The sequence below is a fragment of the Staurois parvus genome, unplaced genomic scaffold (genome assembly GCF_062004578.1).
Source record: "Staurois parvus isolate SC_StPar_1 unplaced genomic scaffold, SC_StPar_1.0 ptg000811l, whole genome shotgun sequence".
Lineage (NCBI taxonomy): Eukaryota > Metazoa > Chordata > Amphibia > Anura > Ranidae > Staurois > Staurois parvus.
In genome coordinates, this window is record NW_028318607.1 from 158,795 (window position 1) to 177,387 (window position 18,593).

The 18,593-nt window shown below is 48.1% G+C and overlaps 1 protein-coding gene across 1 annotated transcript in view; it reads right to left on the reverse strand.

The window, feature by feature from the left end:
• The window catches only part of MAP4K5 (mitogen-activated protein kinase kinase kinase kinase 5), a 171,869-nt gene that overhangs the window by 91,937 nt on the left and 61,339 nt on the right, over positions 1-18,593 (reverse strand). Inside the window, exon 3 of the mRNA XM_089654856.1 lies at positions 2,570-2,660. Coding sequence (XP_089510982.1) covers positions 2,570-2,660 — 91 coding nt within the window. The remainder of the gene's footprint in view (positions 1-2,569; positions 2,661-18,593) is intronic.

Genomic DNA, 18,593 nt, shown 5'->3' on the forward strand with positions numbered 1-18,593 from the left:
TCTGGACCCGCACCAGCCTCCAGCCTGTGACTGGACCATGAAAAGAGAAGCAGCTCAGTGATGATTTTATCTCTATTACTCTTCTCTCTCCTCCTATCAACATGTGCCTTGCCAGCACGTGCACTGACTGGCTGCTTGTGCTGCTTCTTCCTCCAGCACTGCTGAACAAGGACTGCAGGAGGCTTATTCAAGTACTTAAACCTCTCACATTTACAGATGTATTATTGGTTAAAGAGCTGCATGAAACAGTGGTATTCCCAGCTGAGAAAAAAAAAAAGATTTTAGCAGGCTGTTTAGTGCACTTTTAGATTAGGCCCGTTTCACGTGGTGCAGACTCCATTTAGATCAGGAGGAGGATCTGTCCAATGATCCCTTGTCAGAGCAGAGCATGTGGAGAACAGGTCCGTGTCCATCCAGTCTCTACAAAGAGGACAGACTCAGCCCGCTCTGCTGGGGTTGCCAGGAGTAAACAGACTTCGCTTTCCGTTTACACCTGACTGCCCTCCAATCTGATCTGCCTAGACCAGTGGTCTCCAAACTGTGGCCCGGGGGTGGATGTGGCCCTTTGCTTGCCTTTATCTGGCCCTTATAGCACTATTCCACCAACACTCACCAATGATAAAGCACTATTCCTCTCATTGATAACAATGGGGAACTATTCCTCTCATTGATAACAATGGGGCACTATTCCTCTCATTGAGAACAATGGGGAACTATTCCTCTCATTGAGAACAATGGGGAACTATTCCTCTCATTGAGAACAATGGGGAACTATTCCTCTCATTGAGAACAATGGGGAACTATTCCTCTCATTGAGAACAATGGGGAACTATTCCTCTCATTGAGAACAATGGGGAACTATTCCTCTCATTGAGAACAATGGGGAACTATTCCTCTCATTGATAACAATGGGGAACTATTCCTCTCATTGATAACAATGGGGAACTATTCCTCTCATTGATAACAATGGGGAACTATTCCTCTCATTGATAACAATGGGGAACTATTCCTCTCATTGAGAACAATGGGGAACTATTCCTCTCATTGAGAACAATGGGGAACTATTCCTCTCATTGATAACAATGGGGAACTATTCCTCTCATTGATAACAATGGGGAACTATTCCTCTCATTGATAACAATGGGACACTATTCCTCTCATTGATAACAAAGGGGAACTTTTCCTCTCATTGATAACAATGGGGAACTATTCCTCTTATTGATAACAATGGGGAACTATTCCTCTCATTGATAACAATGGGGAACTATTCCTTTCATTGATAACAATGGGGAACTATTCCTCTCATTGATAACAATGGGGAACTATTCCTCTCATTGATAACAATGGGGCACTATTCCTCTCATTGATAACAATGGGGCACTATTCCTCTCATTGATAACAATGGGGCACTATTCCTCCCATTGATAACAATGGGGCACTATTCCTCCCATTAAAACAAATGATGGGGCAGTAATGCCAAGGCATTTTTAACTCCTACTGGCCACATTCCGGCTTCACTAAAGCCTGAAGGACAGTAAATTGGCCCTTTGCTTAGAAAGTTTGGAGACCTATTTTAGTGGGCCAGATCAGATTGGAGGTAGGCATAAGCCCATTTACATCCACCGAACCCCTACGGGTGAATAGAGGGTCCGATCAGGTCTGCCTGAAAAACTGACAGATGGACCTGATCGGACCCTTCATGTGAAAGTGGCCCAACACTGCCATATACTTACTATATAATGTCTACAATGTTATAAAAGCAAATTTAAAGGACTGGACACAGTATTGGACTTCTGTCATCCCTATATAGTGAGAAAGCAATTAGAGGACTTTGAATACTTCTATATAGGTAAAGCATCTATCAAGGGGAACCTGTTCTGGTGACAGCTGTCTAAGAGGGGGATTCTGCTACTTTGGAGAGATTTCCTCTTTCAAAATGTTGCAACTCCAGGAATGGAAGATAAGAGAAATCTCCCCAAAAGGACACCATAGGCAACAAAAACTGACCGACAACATTCTCAACTCTATCCAAAATGAAAAACAAAGGTTTTATTGGCCTTCGGATAGTCTCTACCCCTTTTTTGCTTTCCTTCCTTCTCTTCTCCATTTCTTGATGATACCATAGCATTTTGTTACTGAACAGATATTGCACCCTTAATATTCACCATGCCTGCACTGACTGGTCAGTGGAATATGGGGATACGATTGGTCTCATTCATGGGCTTGATGTGTATTTCTATGGTTATGTCATTACATCCGCCATACATTCATGTTTTCATTCGCATAAGACGGTACTAATGATTGTGCCCTATCTGTATAGTGCGATTACAGTTCTGCCCCACCTGTGCTGTGGACCTACTACACTACTTTACTCTCTTAATGGTCAATTTTCATGTTATGGTTGTCCAAAAACTTTAAGAAACATAATAAAACAGAAAAAAATTTTTTTGGTTAAACATGCATTTTAATTGCTAAGCAACACAATCCTCTGAGTTGGTCTTTGCTGTAAAAGAGAAAATAAAAACCATCAAACAAGCCCTAAAACATGAATAAAATGTTTGAACCATACCAAAGATAGCTGCCATAGTAAGCCACAATATTGGTCTGTTTACATTCCTTCACCATGAAGATCTCTTGCTGGATTAAGGAGAAATCATCACCTGAAATGAAAGAGTAGACCTAAATTACAACGCAGCAACCGAAGACATTACACAACAATAGCCGCACATACCACACTATCACAATGCTACCATAAGCAGCCCGTATCATCCACATACATTGGAGGAGCACATTCTGCTGCTCTAAACCAAGACCTCTTGAACCAAGAAGGACACAACGGTTTCAACTGAACAACTAGAAGCCACATTTTATCATTTACACACTTAAGTGTGTATTTATGGTGCACCCTGAAAACCCACCTCTTCAGGGAAGCCTACCCCACCCCCTGCTAACTTGCCGACCTCCTCCACTCTTCCTACCACTCCATCGCCCACAGCTATCTCCTCCTGTGCCACCATCCCCTCCCTCCTAGATTGTAAGCTCCAAGGAGCAGGGCCCTCGATCCCCTCATGTTTTGCATTGTATTGTTGTTGTTCTGTCACATGTTCTGTCCCCCTTTGTAATGTACAGCGCTGAGCGAACCATTGGCGCTTTATAAATACTGTATAATAATAATAATTTATAAAAATGCTCAGAAGCGCGTCGCATTTTGATGTCAGACGCCACATGTGTTGATCCCGGACATCTTGGAGACTCTGCCAGGCTCCACCATCCATGCTGCATATGCACAGCACCATCTGCTGGCAGACACCTTGGAGATTCCACCAGGCTTACCATCCATGTTGCACATGCACAGCACCACCTGCTGGCAGACACCTTGGAGATTCCACCAGGCTTACCATCCATGTTGCACATGCACAGCACCACCTGCTGGCAGACACCTTGGAGATTCCACCAGGCTTACCATCCATGTTGCACATGCACAGCACCACCTGCTGGCAGACACCTTGGAGATTCCACCAGGCTTACCATCCATGTTGCACATGCACAGCACCAACTGCTGACGGACTCAATCGATCTCCTCTCTGGATCAGACACACAACAACATCAGACGTCTCACCCTCTTACCCACGAGCCCGTTTTTAAATTCTAAGATGTGAGTTACTACTTCTCTTTCTATTAAATACCTTCACAGTACACACTTAGAGGCGCTGTGTTTGTTTCCCTTCTGTAGAGTTATACTTCGCTCCTACGCAGCTTGCCCTTAGTGCCTACTGGACTACTTTCATCCCTGCCCATTTGGAACTCATCAAACATACATGGACTGCTACGCCATGCGCCTGTTATCCCTTTTGAATATTCTCTGTGGGTTAAATATTGATTGAAAAAAATACCCCATTACAGCCATTAGATAGAATTAAACATGAAATAAATGTGCCGCAACTTAACTTTAAATGATCATAATGCAGTATTTCCCCATTCACACAAGTTTTTTTTTTCTCTAATTAAGCACTTGCCCTCCTTAGGATTTACTCCGCTTTCTGACCAGGCCACTTTTTGCGTTACGGCGCTGCGTTACTTTAACTGAGAATTGTGCGGTCATGCAGCGCTGCACTCAAATTAAACATACGTCCTTTTTTCCCCTCGAATTGAGCTCTCTTTCAGTGGTATTTTATCACCTGTGTGGTTTTTTTTTATTTTTTGAGCTATAAAAAAAAAAGCGACAATTTTGAGAAAATTTTTGACTTTTTGCTATTAAACATGTCCAGTTAAAAAAAAAAAATTAAAATTCTGTCATAAATTTAGGCCAAAATGTATTCTGCTACAGGTCTTTGCTCAAAAAAAAAAATCCCAATACGTGTAAATTAATTGGTTTGCGTGAAAGTTATAGCGTTTACGAATGGCGGTATATATACTGGACTTTTTTTCCTTTTACTAGTAATGCGATCAGTGACTTATAGCAGGACTGCGGCGGGCATTCTGACACTGGGTGGAACTGACTTGGTGTCACTGACATCCGCAGTGACACCAATACAGTGATCAGTGCTAGGCCACTGATGGCACTGGGCAGGAAGGGGTTAACATGAGGGGTGATCAAAAGGTTAACTGTGTGCTTGAAGTGCTTTACTGGGGGGCGGTGTGTTGGTGCTTCACTGTAAGCACATTGCTCTAGATGGCTGTGCTGTGCACAGCCATCCAGAGCAATGTGCATGAGCCGACCGGGAGGAAGACTGTTCGTAAACAAAGCAGCCCTCCTCCCTGTCGGAGATCCTCGGTACTCATCAGGTGCCGGCAGGAAATCACCTGCCGGCATCCAGAGCAACGTGCATGAGCCGACCGGGAGGAAGACTGTTCGTAAACAAAGCAGCCCTCCTCCCTGTCGGAGATCCTCGGTACTCATCAGGTGCCGGCAGGAAATCCCCGGCCAGGACCCAGTGATTGAAAGCTGCAGCTGCGAACGGCGTTGCGCCCCCTACCTGGAAATACAAAATCACGCATATATACACAACTAGTACTAAACAGGAGGGGAGGTCAGAGGAAGATAACAAAATTACATTGGCAAACAAGCTGCAGTGGGCCAAAACCTCCACTAGATGTCAGCATACTATTGAACAATCTCCTGATGCATCTATGGACACACACAGCCCAGCTTGGAAGCACTCTTGCATAGGTGCCTCCTTAGCATCCAGGTTGATATAGGAGGCACCTAAAGTAGGGAGAAGCTGATAGCACTGGCAGGGGACTGCCAGAAGAGAAGGAAAGTGACCTCTCTGCGCAATATCATTCCAAAGAGCAGATAAGTATTACCTCATTTTAGTCGGAAAAAAAGTCAAAGCCTTTAGTATCACTTTAAAAGTATGAAGACAGACACAGGCAGAAAGAACTGAACCACTTGAAAAATTGCAGATGTAAGGAGGGTTCAGCCAAAACTGAAATATCCGGTTGGGTGGACTGACCCTTTAACATATTCGTTTTCAAATAGAATAAAATGCTTTCAGCGTGTCCATACAAGTGTCGTCACTCCACCATTCCCTTCACAGAGCCATGCTTTCCCAGTCAAGACTAAACTATGCTCAGCAATGCGGCTATACAAGGACAGCAAGCCCAGACGTGATATCAAATTATTTGTTTACATAAGTTCTGACAACTGAGAGCCGATCTAGTCCTACGCCCTGCGAGCCGTGCCGATTGGGAGGAGATGCTTCACCTGCTATTCCAGGACAACGCCAGGGAGCGGCATCGTCTGGATGAGAACACGAGATCTTCCCGTAAAGAGGCTCAGGGACAAAAAGAATGACAACGCATGTCATGGAGGCAAAACTAACTAGAAGAGGGCAACAAGCCTCACCAACACGCAGAGACCCAGATCATGGATTTCCCCCTCCCTGTCGTGGCATCCTCTAAAAGTATTCACAATCAGGATGTTACTTATCAGTGGGGACCTGAGCCTGGGATGGAGCACACAACCGCCTGGGATGGAGCACACAACCACCTAGATGAAATTAACTTCCCATTAGAAGTACCATTCAAATCAGAGATTTCTCCATCGCATCAGAGCTGCTCTCCAAATCAGACCCCCCCCCCCCATCACATCAGAAGCCCCACTTCAAAATCAGAGCCCCCCCCATCATGTCAGAAGCCCCAGTTCAAATCAGAGGTTTCTCCGTGGCATCAGAGGTTTCAACGTCCATGGGACGTGAAACCTTTCAATGGAAGAAAATAGTGTCCCCAGGGCCAGATAAAAGCATACAAAGGGCCGCATCTGGCCCCTGGGCCGCAGTTTGGAGACCACTTGTGTAGAGGAAGCTTGCATTGTTCTCCTATTAGAAAGCAGGACGTCTCAGTCTCTTGCAATACTGCAGCACTCTCTTGTAACTTGTCAGCAGTTTAAGGAACGCTCCAGTAACTTGGTGTTTAACATTATCTCCTAACACCTGAAGGCAAGCGAGAGGCGCAGGGGGGGGGGTGCCCGAATGAACGGCAGGCGAGAGGCGCAGGGGGGGGGTGCCCGAATGAACGGCAGGCGAGAGGCGCGGGGGGGGGCGCCCGAATGAATGGCAGGCGAGAGGCGCGGGGGGGGGGGCGCCCGAATGAACGGCAGGCGAGAGGCGCGGGGGGGGGGCGCCCGAATGAACGGCAGGCGAGAGGCGCGGGGGGGGGGCGCCCGAATGAATGGCAGGCGAGAGGCGTGGGGGGGGGGGCGCCCGAATGAACGGCAGGCGAGAGGCGCAGGGGGGGGCGCCCGAATGAACGGCAGGCGAGAGGCGCAGGGGGGGGCGCCCGAATGAACGGCAGGCGAGAGGCGCAGGGAGGACGCCCGAATGAACGGCAGGCGAGAGGCGCAGGGAGGACGCCCGAATGAACGGCAGGCGAGAGCAGGGAGGACGCCCGAGCGGAAAGCGAGAGCAGGGAGGACGCCCGAGCGGAAAGCGAGAGCAGGGAGGACGCCCGAGCGGAAAGCGAGAGCAGGGAGGACGCCCGAGCGGAAAGCGAGAGCAGGGAGGACGCCCGAGCGGAAAGCGAGAGCAGGGAGGACGCCCGAGCGGAAAGCGAGAGCAGGGAGGACGCCCGAGTGGCGAGAGTAAGGACACCGCTCAGAATAGGGAGACGGAAGAATGCACAGCACTGCAGAGCAGATGGGATAAGTATACAGCACAGAAGAGTGCAGTATGGTGCAGCGCACTGCATGAGGGGGCAAGGAGCGAGAATGTACAGAATAGGAGAGTAGGGAGGACAGTAATAAGAATAATACACAACACGGGACAGAATAAAGAACGCACAGCAGAGGAGAGCAGAGAAAAGTATGTAGCAGAGGAGAGCAGAGAGAAAGAATGCCGGCACTGGAGAGCAGGCAGAAAGAATGTGCAGATGGAAAAAGCTGAGCAGAAGGAGCGGGTGATAGAATGTACAGCAAGAATCACAAGTACAGAGTAAAGAGGACAGAACCACTAATAGGAAAGGATGCAATAAAGTACACAACCAGGGGGCGGGGCTGCACAAACAACATGCAGATCAGAGCAAAGTATTTGCTAAAAAGGATACAATTCTAATAAATAAGAGGTGAAGACAACAAATAAATTATCAGACTATTATTACACTTTGACTTCACCGTGATGTGAAGAGCAGACGGGCAATAATACAGAGAGAGAGAGCTGCAAAAAGAAAGACTAAGGCAGAGTGTGAAAACAAATGACAGAAAACTAAAAGGACAAATCTACATTTGCCAATGAGGAATTTGAAGCCTTTTGGCTATACAGACATGCTCTGTCAGCCTGCCAGTAGGGTGGAAGATGATGATGTCATGCGGTGATGGTTACATGAAACCAGCAGGGCCTCCTAGTGATACCAGTCTACCTATTGTCCGCAAATGACACGTCCGGATCAGTGCGGATACACCCTGTACACATTTACACACAACACATCCTGGAAAACAAGGAGATGAAGACATCAATGACACAAGAGCCTGAGTATGGCTCACTGCACTTCACCTGTTTGCAGGAACACTTTGGTCTCAGGGGTAGAAGGTGACACTGGAGACACTATTACACGGTGTAAATAAAAAAACAGAAAAAAAAAAACCACCTATATGTTGGCTGTGCTTTTCATACGAAATAAAAACGAGAGAGCTCTGATGAAGAAGGTCTGGCCTTCGAAACGCGTCAGTGAACTGAGTGCTTACCCCCACAATGGGACTCGCGCTGGCCCTCTATCTCTGAAGTCCCTGTGAGGACTTACATGCCTGATTTTATTCGCTGTTTGTGAGTACCTTTCTTTTTAATAAATTTCTGTTTACTGAGGTAATGCGCAAGGTTTGTGCGCTTCTCGTTTTTATTTCGCTTTGCAGTGTTGGTCGGGTTTCCCCAGCCTTGTTTGGAGCTGCACAACCTTTGAAGCACTGGTGGCCGCTGTTTTTTTAGTTCTGGTTCCATCTATTTGCCACCTGCCTGGGTCCTAGAGCGCAGAAGAATTCGTGTTTGTGCTTTTCATACTTCATACAAATCTCCATTATCTACTAATCTCAATAATACAAACGTCAAGGGTAATCCAATACCCTCACCTACAAAAATACAACGGGGCAGCACAGTGGCTAAATGGTTAGCACTTCCACCTGGCAGTACTAGAGTCGTCGGTTCAAATCCCAACCACGGGACCAACTGCTTGGAACTTGCATGTTCTCCCAGTGCCTGCGCGGGTTTCCTCCAGGTACTCCGGTTTCCTCCCACACTCCAAAGACATGCTGGTAGGTTAATTGGATCCTGTCTAAATTGTCCCTAGTATGTGTATGTATGAATGTGAGTTAGAGACCTTAGATTGTACGCCCCTTGAGGGTTAGGGACCTTAGATTGTACGCCCCTTGAGGGTTGGGGACCTTAGATTGTACGCCCCTTGAGGGTTGGGGACCTTAGATTGTACCCCCTTGAGGGTTAGGGACCTTAGATTGTACACCCCTTGAGGGTTAGGGACCTTAGATTGTACACCCCTTGAGGGTTAGGGACCTTAGATTGTACACCCCTTGAGGGTTAGGGACCTTAGATTGTACGCCCCTTGAGGGTTAGGGACCTTAGATTGTACACCCCTTGAGGGTTAGGGACCTTAGATTGTACGACCCTTGAGGGTTAGGGACCTTAGATTGTACGCCCCTTGAGGGTTAGGGACTGATGTGAATGTACAATATATATGTAAAGCACTGCGTAAATTGACGGCGATATACAAGTACCTGAAATAAACTGTAGTTCACAAACTAATTTTCTAGTGTAGAGGAATTCATATGGAGGCAGAGGGATGTGTCTCTTATGCAGGCCATAGACGGTTCGTTTATCGGTCAATTTTTCATTCGAAAAACTAAACGTTCGTTCTGTAAACCAATGATTTCCACCAATGATTTAGTTTATTGGTAGTTTTTCACGAATTTTCCAGCATGACTGATAAACGAAATGAGGAGGAACCACGAAAATCGTCTAATGCCATTGCCCCACTAACAGTGCGAAAATCAGCCGATTATTCTTTCGGACGAAAAATCGGCCGATAAACGAACCATCTATGGCCTGCTTTAGGCCTCACGCACACAGGCCATTTGCAGCCACTTTTAGAGGCGTCTGGCGTGTTTTTTGTTTTTTTTACAGCTTCCAAACAGCCCTCCATATTATCCTATGGATCCATGCACACCGACTTTTAGAAGCTTGTAGCAGCAGGGAAAAAACAAAAAAAAACAAAAAAAAACAAAACCAGGGCCAGTGTGTCCAGGAGCAGCAGTATTTTGGCTGAAAAAATGCTTGATGCGTGCAGACGCATTTAACCCCTTTGCGCCGGCGCCTCCGGGCTCTTTAAGAGGTTTCAGAAACTGGAAGGCGGGGTGGGGTTTTAGGGTCATGTGACCGCCGTGATTCGCTGTCAGAAAAGGTCCCGATCGCAAGGTGAGATCGGAACCTTTCTGTGAGTCACAGATGCATGCAGGGCGCGTGCTCTCAGCACATATGTATTTTCAAATGGTACGCAAATATGCGACCGCTCGGCATCAGGCCCCAGCCGCCAAGAGGACGCATATTTGTGTGCGCTCGGCGTCTAGGGGTTAAATACAGTGTGTTATCGCCAGGGGTGTTTATTTCAGGTTCTTGTAAAGTGCCGTCAATTTATGCAGCACTTTACATATATATTGCACAGTCACATCAGTCCCTAACCCTCAAGGGGTGTACAATCTAAGGTTCCTAACCCTCAAGGGGCGTACAATCTAAGGTTCCTAACCCTCAAGGAGTGTACAATCTAAGGTCCCTAACCCTCAAGGGGTGTACAATCTAAGGTCCCTAACCCTCAAGGGGTGTACAATCTAAGGTCCCTAACCCTCAAGGGGCGTACAATCTAAGGTCCCTAACCCTCAAGGGGCGTACAATCTAAGGTCCCTAACTCACATTCATACATACACATACTAGGGACAATTTAGACAGGAGCCAATTCACCTGCCAGCATGTCTTTGGAGTGTGGGAGGAAACTGGAGTACCTGAAGGAAACCCATGCAGGCACAGGGAGAACATGCAAACTCCAGGCAGGTGGTGCCGTGGATAGGATTCGAATCAATGACCCCAGTGCTGCCAGGCGGAAGTGCTAACCATTTAGCCACTGTGTTTAGCGTTTGAGCGTTAATTCATTTCATTGGCCAGAATAATAATTTATGCTGATCATTGAAATGAATTAACGACCAAGTGCTGGCCGCTTGTAAACGCACTAGACACTGACAAGCATCCGGCATTTTTTTTCTGCCAAATTGCTGCTGCCAAGATGAGGAGCATTTTTAAACGTCCTATGTGCATGAGGCCTTAACCTCAATTCCTTCAAAGAGATTTCAAAATGGCTACAGAAAACTTTACTCGCCTTACAATTCTGAAGGCCAAACTTTTTACTTTTAGATAAAGTAGGAAATACTGCAGGTAAAATTGCTGTGGTATATTTTTTGCTGTGTCCCACTGAGATTTCCCTTTACTTCCTGTCCCACTGGCATGTCAGGATGCAAGAGGAAATTTCTCCTACATGAAACAAATCTGCTCGTAGTTGCAGTTGTCACTGCAAAAAGTGTCCCCATTGAAAGATTTGCACTCTGTTTCTGTGACAACTTAAAATGTTGGCTTTGCCACCACTGTGTTTTGTAGTCTACTAGGACAAATATAGGCCAAATCTACTCTGCAGGGACACAGGATAGCTAAATCTTCCCTAACTTTAAAGTAAATGAAAAAAAAAAAACTTTAGACCAGGGATCCTCAAACTACGGCCCGCGGGAAAGAGACAAAACAAAACCTGGCACCAGCCATCAAATAGCTAGGCTGCTCGCTGGGTCATGAGGACCCACTGAGCGGCAGCCTGGAAGCCCAGGATTTCACCTGCTGCAGCCAGAGGAGCAACAGGAGAGAAGGAGAGTACACCATATACAGTGCGTTGCGGTGTCCAGTGCGTTCCAGCGCGGTGTGGTGTCCAGTGCGGTGCAGTATCCCAGTGCAGGGTTGCACTGCGTTGCAGTGTTCCAGTGCTGTGGCGCCGTGTTCCAGTGCAGTGGTCCAGTGATCCGTTGGTGTTCCAGTGCAGTGTTCCGGCGCAGTGGGGCAGTGTTCCGGCGCAGTGGGGCAGTGTTCCGGCGCAGTGGGGCAGTGTTCCGGCGCAGTGGGGCAGTGTTCCGGCGCAGTGGCACAGTGTTCCAGTGCATTGCAGTGTTCCAGCACAGTGTTTCACTGCGGTGCAGTTCCAGTACAGTGTTCAACTGCGTTGTAGTGTCCAGCGCGTTGCAGTGTTACAATGCAGTGTTTCAGTGTCCAGTGCAGTATTCCAGAGCACTGTTGCAGTGTTCCAGTGCTTTTGTGCGTTGCAGTGTTCCGGTGCAGTGGTGTAGCGTCCGGTGCAGCATCCCAGTGCATCGCAGTGTTCCAGTTTCCCGGTGCAGTGTTCCAGTGTGTTGCAGTGTTCCAGTGCAGTGATGCAGTGTTCCAGTGCTTTGCAGTGTTCCAGTGCAATGGTCCGGTGCAGTGTTCCAGTGCAGTGACTCAGTGTTCCAGTGCATTACAGTGTTCCAGTTTCCCGGTGCAGTGTTTCAGTGTTCCAATGCAGTGTCCCAGTGCGGTGGTGCAGTGTTCTAGTGCTTTGCAGAGTCCCAGTGCAATAACCCGGTGCAGTGTTCCAGTGCAGTGACGCAGTGTTCCAGTGCATTACAGTGCTCCAATGCAGTGTTCCAGTGCGGTGCAGTGTTGCAGTACAGTGACGCAGTGTCCTGCAGTGTTTCAGTGTGGTGTTGCATGTCCTGTAGTGTTCCAGTGCGGTGGTGCAGTGTTCCAGTGCAGTGGTGCAGTGCAGTGCGGTGCAGTGTCCAGTGCGGTGCAGTGTTCCAGTGCGGTGGTGCAGTGTGTTGCAGTGTTCCAGTGTGGTGCAGCAATCCAGTGCAGTGGTACAGCACAGTGTTTCAGTTTCCAGTGCATTGCAATATTCCATTGCGTTCGGGTCCCAGTGCGTTGCAGTGTTGCGTTGCAGTGTTCCAGTGCAGCACAGTGTTCCAATGCGGTGTTCCAGTGATACAGTGCAGTGATCCAGTGTTCCAGTGCATTGCAGTGTTCCAATGTGATGCAGTGTTCCAGCGCAGTGAGTTGCAGTGTAGTGTTCCGGTGCAGTGTTCCAGTGTGATGCAGTGTTCCAGTGTCCAGTGCGGTGCAGTGTCCCAGTTTCCAGTGCACTGCATCCAGTGATACAGTGCAGTGATCCAGTGCATGGCAGTGCTCCAGTGCGGAGCAGTGTTCCAGCGCAGTGGGTTGCAGAGTCCCGGTGCAGTGCAGTGTTCCGGTACAGTGCTCCCAGTGCGGTGGTGCAGTGCTCCCAGTGCGGTGGTGCAGTGTCCTAGTACAGTGCTCCAGCGCGGTGCAGTGTTCAGGCGCAGTGGCACAGTGTTCCAGTGTGGTGCAGTGTTCCAGCGCAGTGGCACAGTGTTCCAGTGTGGTGCAGTAATCCACTGCAGTGGTGCAGTGTTACAGTGCAGTGTTTCAGTTTCCAGTGCATTGCAGTGTTCCATCGCGTTTGGGTCCCAGTGCGTTGCAGTGTTCCGTTGCAGTGTACCAGTGCGGCAGTGTTCCAGTGATACAGTGCAGGGATCCAGTGTTCCAGTGCATTGCAGTGTTCCAGTGCAGTGAGTTGCAGTGTAGTGTTCCAGTGTCCAGTGTGGTGAAGTGTTCCAGTACATTGCAGTGTTCGGGCGCAGTGGGTTGCAGTGTACCAGTGCAGTGTTCGTGTTTTTTCCCTGTTTTTGCACTACAAACAAGATATGTGCGGTGTGCAGAGGAATTTGTTCATATTTTTTATCAAAACTATAGACCGGCCCCCCAACAGTGTGAAGGTCCGTGAGCCGACCCCCCAACAGTGTGAAGGTCCGTGAGCCGACCCCCCAACAGTGTGAAGGTCCGTGAACCGACCCCCCAACAGTGTGAAGGTCCGTGAGCCGACCCCCCAACAGTGTGAAGGTCCGTGAGCCGACCCCCCAACAGTGTGAAGGTCCGTGAACCGACCCCCCAACAGTGTGAAGGTCCGTGAACCGACCCCCCAACAGTGTGAAGGTCCGTGAACCGACCCCCCAACAGTGTGAAGGTCCGTGAGCCGACCCCCCAACAGTGTGAAGGTCCGTGAGCCGACCCCCCAACAGTGTGAAGGTCCGTGAGCCGACCCCCCAACAGTGTGAAGGTCCGTGAACCGACCCCCCAACAGTGTGAAGGTCCGTGAACCGACCCCCCAACAGTGTGAAGGTCCGTGAACCGACCCCCCAACAGTGTGAAGGTCCGTGAACCGACCCCCCAACAGTGTGAAGGTCCGTGAGCCGACCCCCCAACAGTGTGAAGGTCCGTGAACCGACCCCCCAACAGTGTGAAGGTCCGTGAACCGACCCCCCAACAGTGTGAAGGTCCGTGAACCGACCCCCCAACAGTGTGAAGGTCCGTGAGCCGACCCCCCAACAGTGTGAAGGTCCGTGAACCGACCCCCCAACAGTGTGAAGGTCCGTGAACCGACCCCCCCCAACAGTGTGAAGGTCCGTGAACCGACCCCTGCTTTATCTCTACCTTACATTGCACAGGTTCTCTCTCTGTTGCAGCTCTACAAGGATCACCAGACAGACACATACACAGGCAATCAGCATGTCTATAGTGGCTATTAAAGCAGTTCTGCAGCCCCCCCCCCACCCCCCAAAAAAAATGTAACCGTCAGCAACTACAATTACTAAAGCTGCTGACTTTTTTTTTTTTTTTTTTTTTTTTTTTTAAGGACACTTACCTGTACAGGGATCCAGCGCCATCCTCACCCGGCCAGCTCTTCAGGTCCCCTGCATGTTCATTAAGGGAAGCCAGCTGGAACTACTTGCAGCTTCACAGCCAGCTTCTCACTGCACACGTGTGAGCCGCACTGCGTTTTGTGAATGGTCCCACAGCCTCCCGGGACCTGTGAAGTGTGGGAAAACAAAGTTCCGCTTGGATCACCACGAAATTTCGACCAGAAGTGGAAGTGGGTGCCTGTCAAAACCAGGTACCCCCCCCCAGAACAAAAGTATCCAAAAGTGAAAGAGGAGGGGGGAGGTTAGGCTGATGTAGACGGACACAAGTCAGTTTACATCCAACCACACACAGAGCTGCGTAGAGCTACCAATCAGGTCAACCTGACAAACCGAGGTGCCCCCGATCGGAAAGCCCGCGTGAAAGGGGCCCAAGGCAGAAATTGGTCAGCCATAGAAAATTGTAAATATAAATGTCTTGTCTACTGCTAACCAGAAAAGTCTTTTCTGTCCACCAATCTGTTCCTAATTCCACTTTGTAACCGACCCCCAGTGGTCACCGAGGTGTCAGCTTTAAACATGGATGTCGGAAGTGAAGCTTAGAACAGATGTCAGGCTACGTTCACACTAGCGTTGTGTGCAGGCGGCAGAGAGGCGTTTGGGAAGCGTTTTTACTGCTTCCCAAACGCCTTTGCCAATTCTGCACATTACAGCACATGGTGCTGTTCTAACGGGAGCGTTTGCGTCGCGTTGCGTCAAAACGGACGCCTCTGGTCGAGTCAGGAGGCGTTGAAGCCTCCTATTCTCGTGTATGGTGCCGCTCCACAAACGCCCGGCCGGCCGGCGTTTGCGGTGGCGACGCGGTTGCGGGGCGTTTGCAGAGCGGTAACTTCATTTAAACTGCATTATAGGCGTTTGTGGGGCGTTAACGCTCGGCAAACGCCTAGCAACCACCGCTAAACCGCGCATGCGGCGTTTGCCGAGCGTTAAAAAACACTCTGCAAACGCCGGACCAACGCTTGCCAAACGCTATAGGGGCGTTTGGCAAGCGTTGGTAAAACAGCCATCGCTCCCACGATGTGTCCCCTGCAGCGTCCCCGGCCATCTCCTCCGGCCGATGCCGGCATCCGGCTTCCGTGTTCTGGTCCCTGTGACGTCGGGACGTACGGCGGGAAATTTGAAATTTTTTAAAAATGTCTTTTAAAATGATTATTACATAGTATAACATTCCTGTATCAAACCATTTCACATACATTTTGTCCCGAGTGCTTTGTCCGGCGCCCTGCCTGCATTTTTACTGTTCTTTCTGCCTGGAAACTGAGAAACGTCCATGGCGTCCAAAAAGCGTCCCTTTAGGTCAAAAGTGGTTTTAGACCGGCTAGAGAACAGCGATAGTAAATCAGAACCACTTGCAGAATTGAGTGATAATGATTCGTGGGGGAAATTCCTCATCAGACACTGAAAACGATTCTGCGACTTTGCTCAGTGATGTGTGTACTTGGCGCTCTATTTCAAATTTCAGTGTTTTGGTTTGATTATATTATTGAATTAAATTTATTATTATATTATTATTTATGATTATTAAATTATAATTTATGATTTCGTGTTTCAAATTCTAACATCCCCGGGATGTTTACTAGACTCTTGTTTGGACAGATTTCAGTGAGTTATTCCTAAAAATTACAGCCTACAATAAAAAAAATACATATTTCCATGCAAAAAAATGTACCGCTTTCAGCACAAAAAAAATCTGAAATAATCAGACCGCCAGGGAGTTTAATGGGACATAGATGGCAAAAATAAACCTACAGGGGTAGGAACCCTCCCTTATTCTAGCCAGAATTATGCCTTTAGTTGTACCTGAATTGCCGATGGCAGGTTGTTTAGTACAGGAACAGCCAACATGAAATATTGAACTTACATGTAAAACACAAATTGCAAAACTGACTTGACTGAAAATGTGACCACTGAAGGGTACAATGGTGAAGAATCAACAACATGAAACAATAGGCTGCCTTCCTGAGCACACACAGGTGACAGTTCTCACACAAGGGACTGCGGTCAAAGTACACAGCACACTCCACTCATCTGTGCAGAAATCAGTCTTTTTTTTTTTTTTTTTTAAGAGGAAGCCAGAATTAAGGAAATATAACAAAAATATCACTCTACAGGAACATGTGAAGTATCACTCCCCAGTCCCCAGAGCAATGTGACCTATGCTTCAGCATTAGTCACACTAGCAGACGTGTGCCCATTCCAGAACTAGCAAGGTTGGGGAGATTGCGAAAAGTCTCAGAGTAGTGTTTTATAGGCAATATGTGCTGGAGAGGAGTGTGAAGGTCTGACGTGGGATAGTATGTACAGGAGGGAAGTGCGGAATGTATGACAGCAAGTAGTGTGGAAAACAGAGGAGTGTGGAGGTCTGACGTGGGATAGTATGTACAGGAGGGAAGTGCGGAATGTATGACAGCAAGTAGTGTGGAAAACAGAGGAGTGCAAAGGGTCTGACATGGGGCAGTATGTGTAGGAGAGGAGTGCAAAGGGTCTGACATGGGGCAGTATGTGCAGAAAGGAGTACTGAAGGTCTGGCATGGGGCAGTATGTGCAGAAATGAGTACTGAAGGTCTGGCATGGGGCAGTATGTGCAGAATTGAGTACTGAAGGTCTGGCATGGGGCAGTATGTGCAGAAAGGAGTACTGAAGGTCTGGCATGGAGCAGAATGTGCAAAGAAGAGTATTGACGGTCTGGCATGGAGCAGTATGTGCAGAAAGGAGTATTGAAGGTCTGGCATGGAGCAGTATGTGCAAAGAGGAGCACTGGAGGTCTGGCATGGGCCAGTATGTGTGGGAGAGAAGTGCAGATGGTCTGACAGAGCAGTATGTGCAGAGAGGAGTATTGAAGGTTTGGCATGAGGTGGTATGTTCAGTAGAGGAGAGCAAGGGGGTCTGAAAAAAGGGGCAGTATGTGTAGGAGAGAAGTATGGAAGGTCTGGGATGGAGCAGTGAGTGTAGGAGAGGAGTGCAAATGGTCCCACAGAGCAGTATGTGCAGAGAGGAGTATTGAAGGTCTGGCATGGGGCAGTATGTGCAGAAAGGAGTATGGAATGGCATGGGGCAGTATGCATGGAACAGGAGTGCAGATGGTCTGCCATAGAGCAGTATGTGTGGGAGAGGAGTTTGGAAGTTTTGGCAAAGGGCAGAATGTGCAGGAGAGGAAACGAAACGTCCCGGAGATTGCATTAAATTCATAAACTGAGGTACGCCTGTATTTACTATGCAGTTTCAATAAATATTACACTTAGAACACTTAACCTATTTGATTTATTTGAGCTGCTTGGAGCATCACCTCCATGGTAAGGAGAGCCTGGCACTAAGAGCCCATTCACTACGGCTATATCTGGAATCTTGTCAAATATCCAACTGGGGGCAATACCTATGATGTGCTGATGAAAGAAAGGGATATCCCAGGAGAGCCTGCTGTTGGTCTGCTATTCTTATAACAATGCAGCATTAGACCACTTTAATTAGGGTCAACCATCTCTGGTGAGTGAGAAATTCACTGATTTCGTCTGCATGTGGTGAAAGCGCACAGATTTTGGTCTACAACAAACACATTTATATGGGACTGTCACTACATATATACATATATTGTGATCACTATATGTCACGTATATAAAATTGTCAGATGTTTAATATTGACTAGATCAGCCTCTCTCAACCAGGGTGCTAAGGCACCCTGGGGTGCCTTGAGGTTCCTTCAGGGGTACCCTGGCAAAATGTCTAAAAATTGCCCAAAACTTGTATACAAGCCAGCGGGTGGAGCAAGCCTGCCATTTAATTACACAAAGCCACAGGTTTTCATTGTGCACCATTATGACCTTCTAGCCGCCGGCGTCCTGACAACCAATGACATCATCGGTTGATAAAGATGATGTCAGTTACCTGCACAGCATCCTAGTTTGACCCTCCCCTGCCCCTCTCCATCAGTGCTGGGGTCACATTAGCTGATGGATAAAAACTGAGGGAGAGGAGAAACATTGAAATACCAGTCAGTACCAACGAGCAAAAGTGTGCTTTGGAAGAATAAATCACCTCTAATGTTGGGTGTCCTACATGTGTGGATGTTGCAGCATTTTATAAAACTATTAGAATAGTTTTTCACATTTTAGAATGGGGTGCCTCAAGACTGTCCATCATTTTAAAGGGTGCCCCGGGACTGTCCATCTTTTTAAAGGGTGCCCCGGGACTGTCCATCTTTTTAAAGGGTGCCCCGGGACTGTCCATCTTTTTAAAGGGTGCCCCGGGACTGTCCATC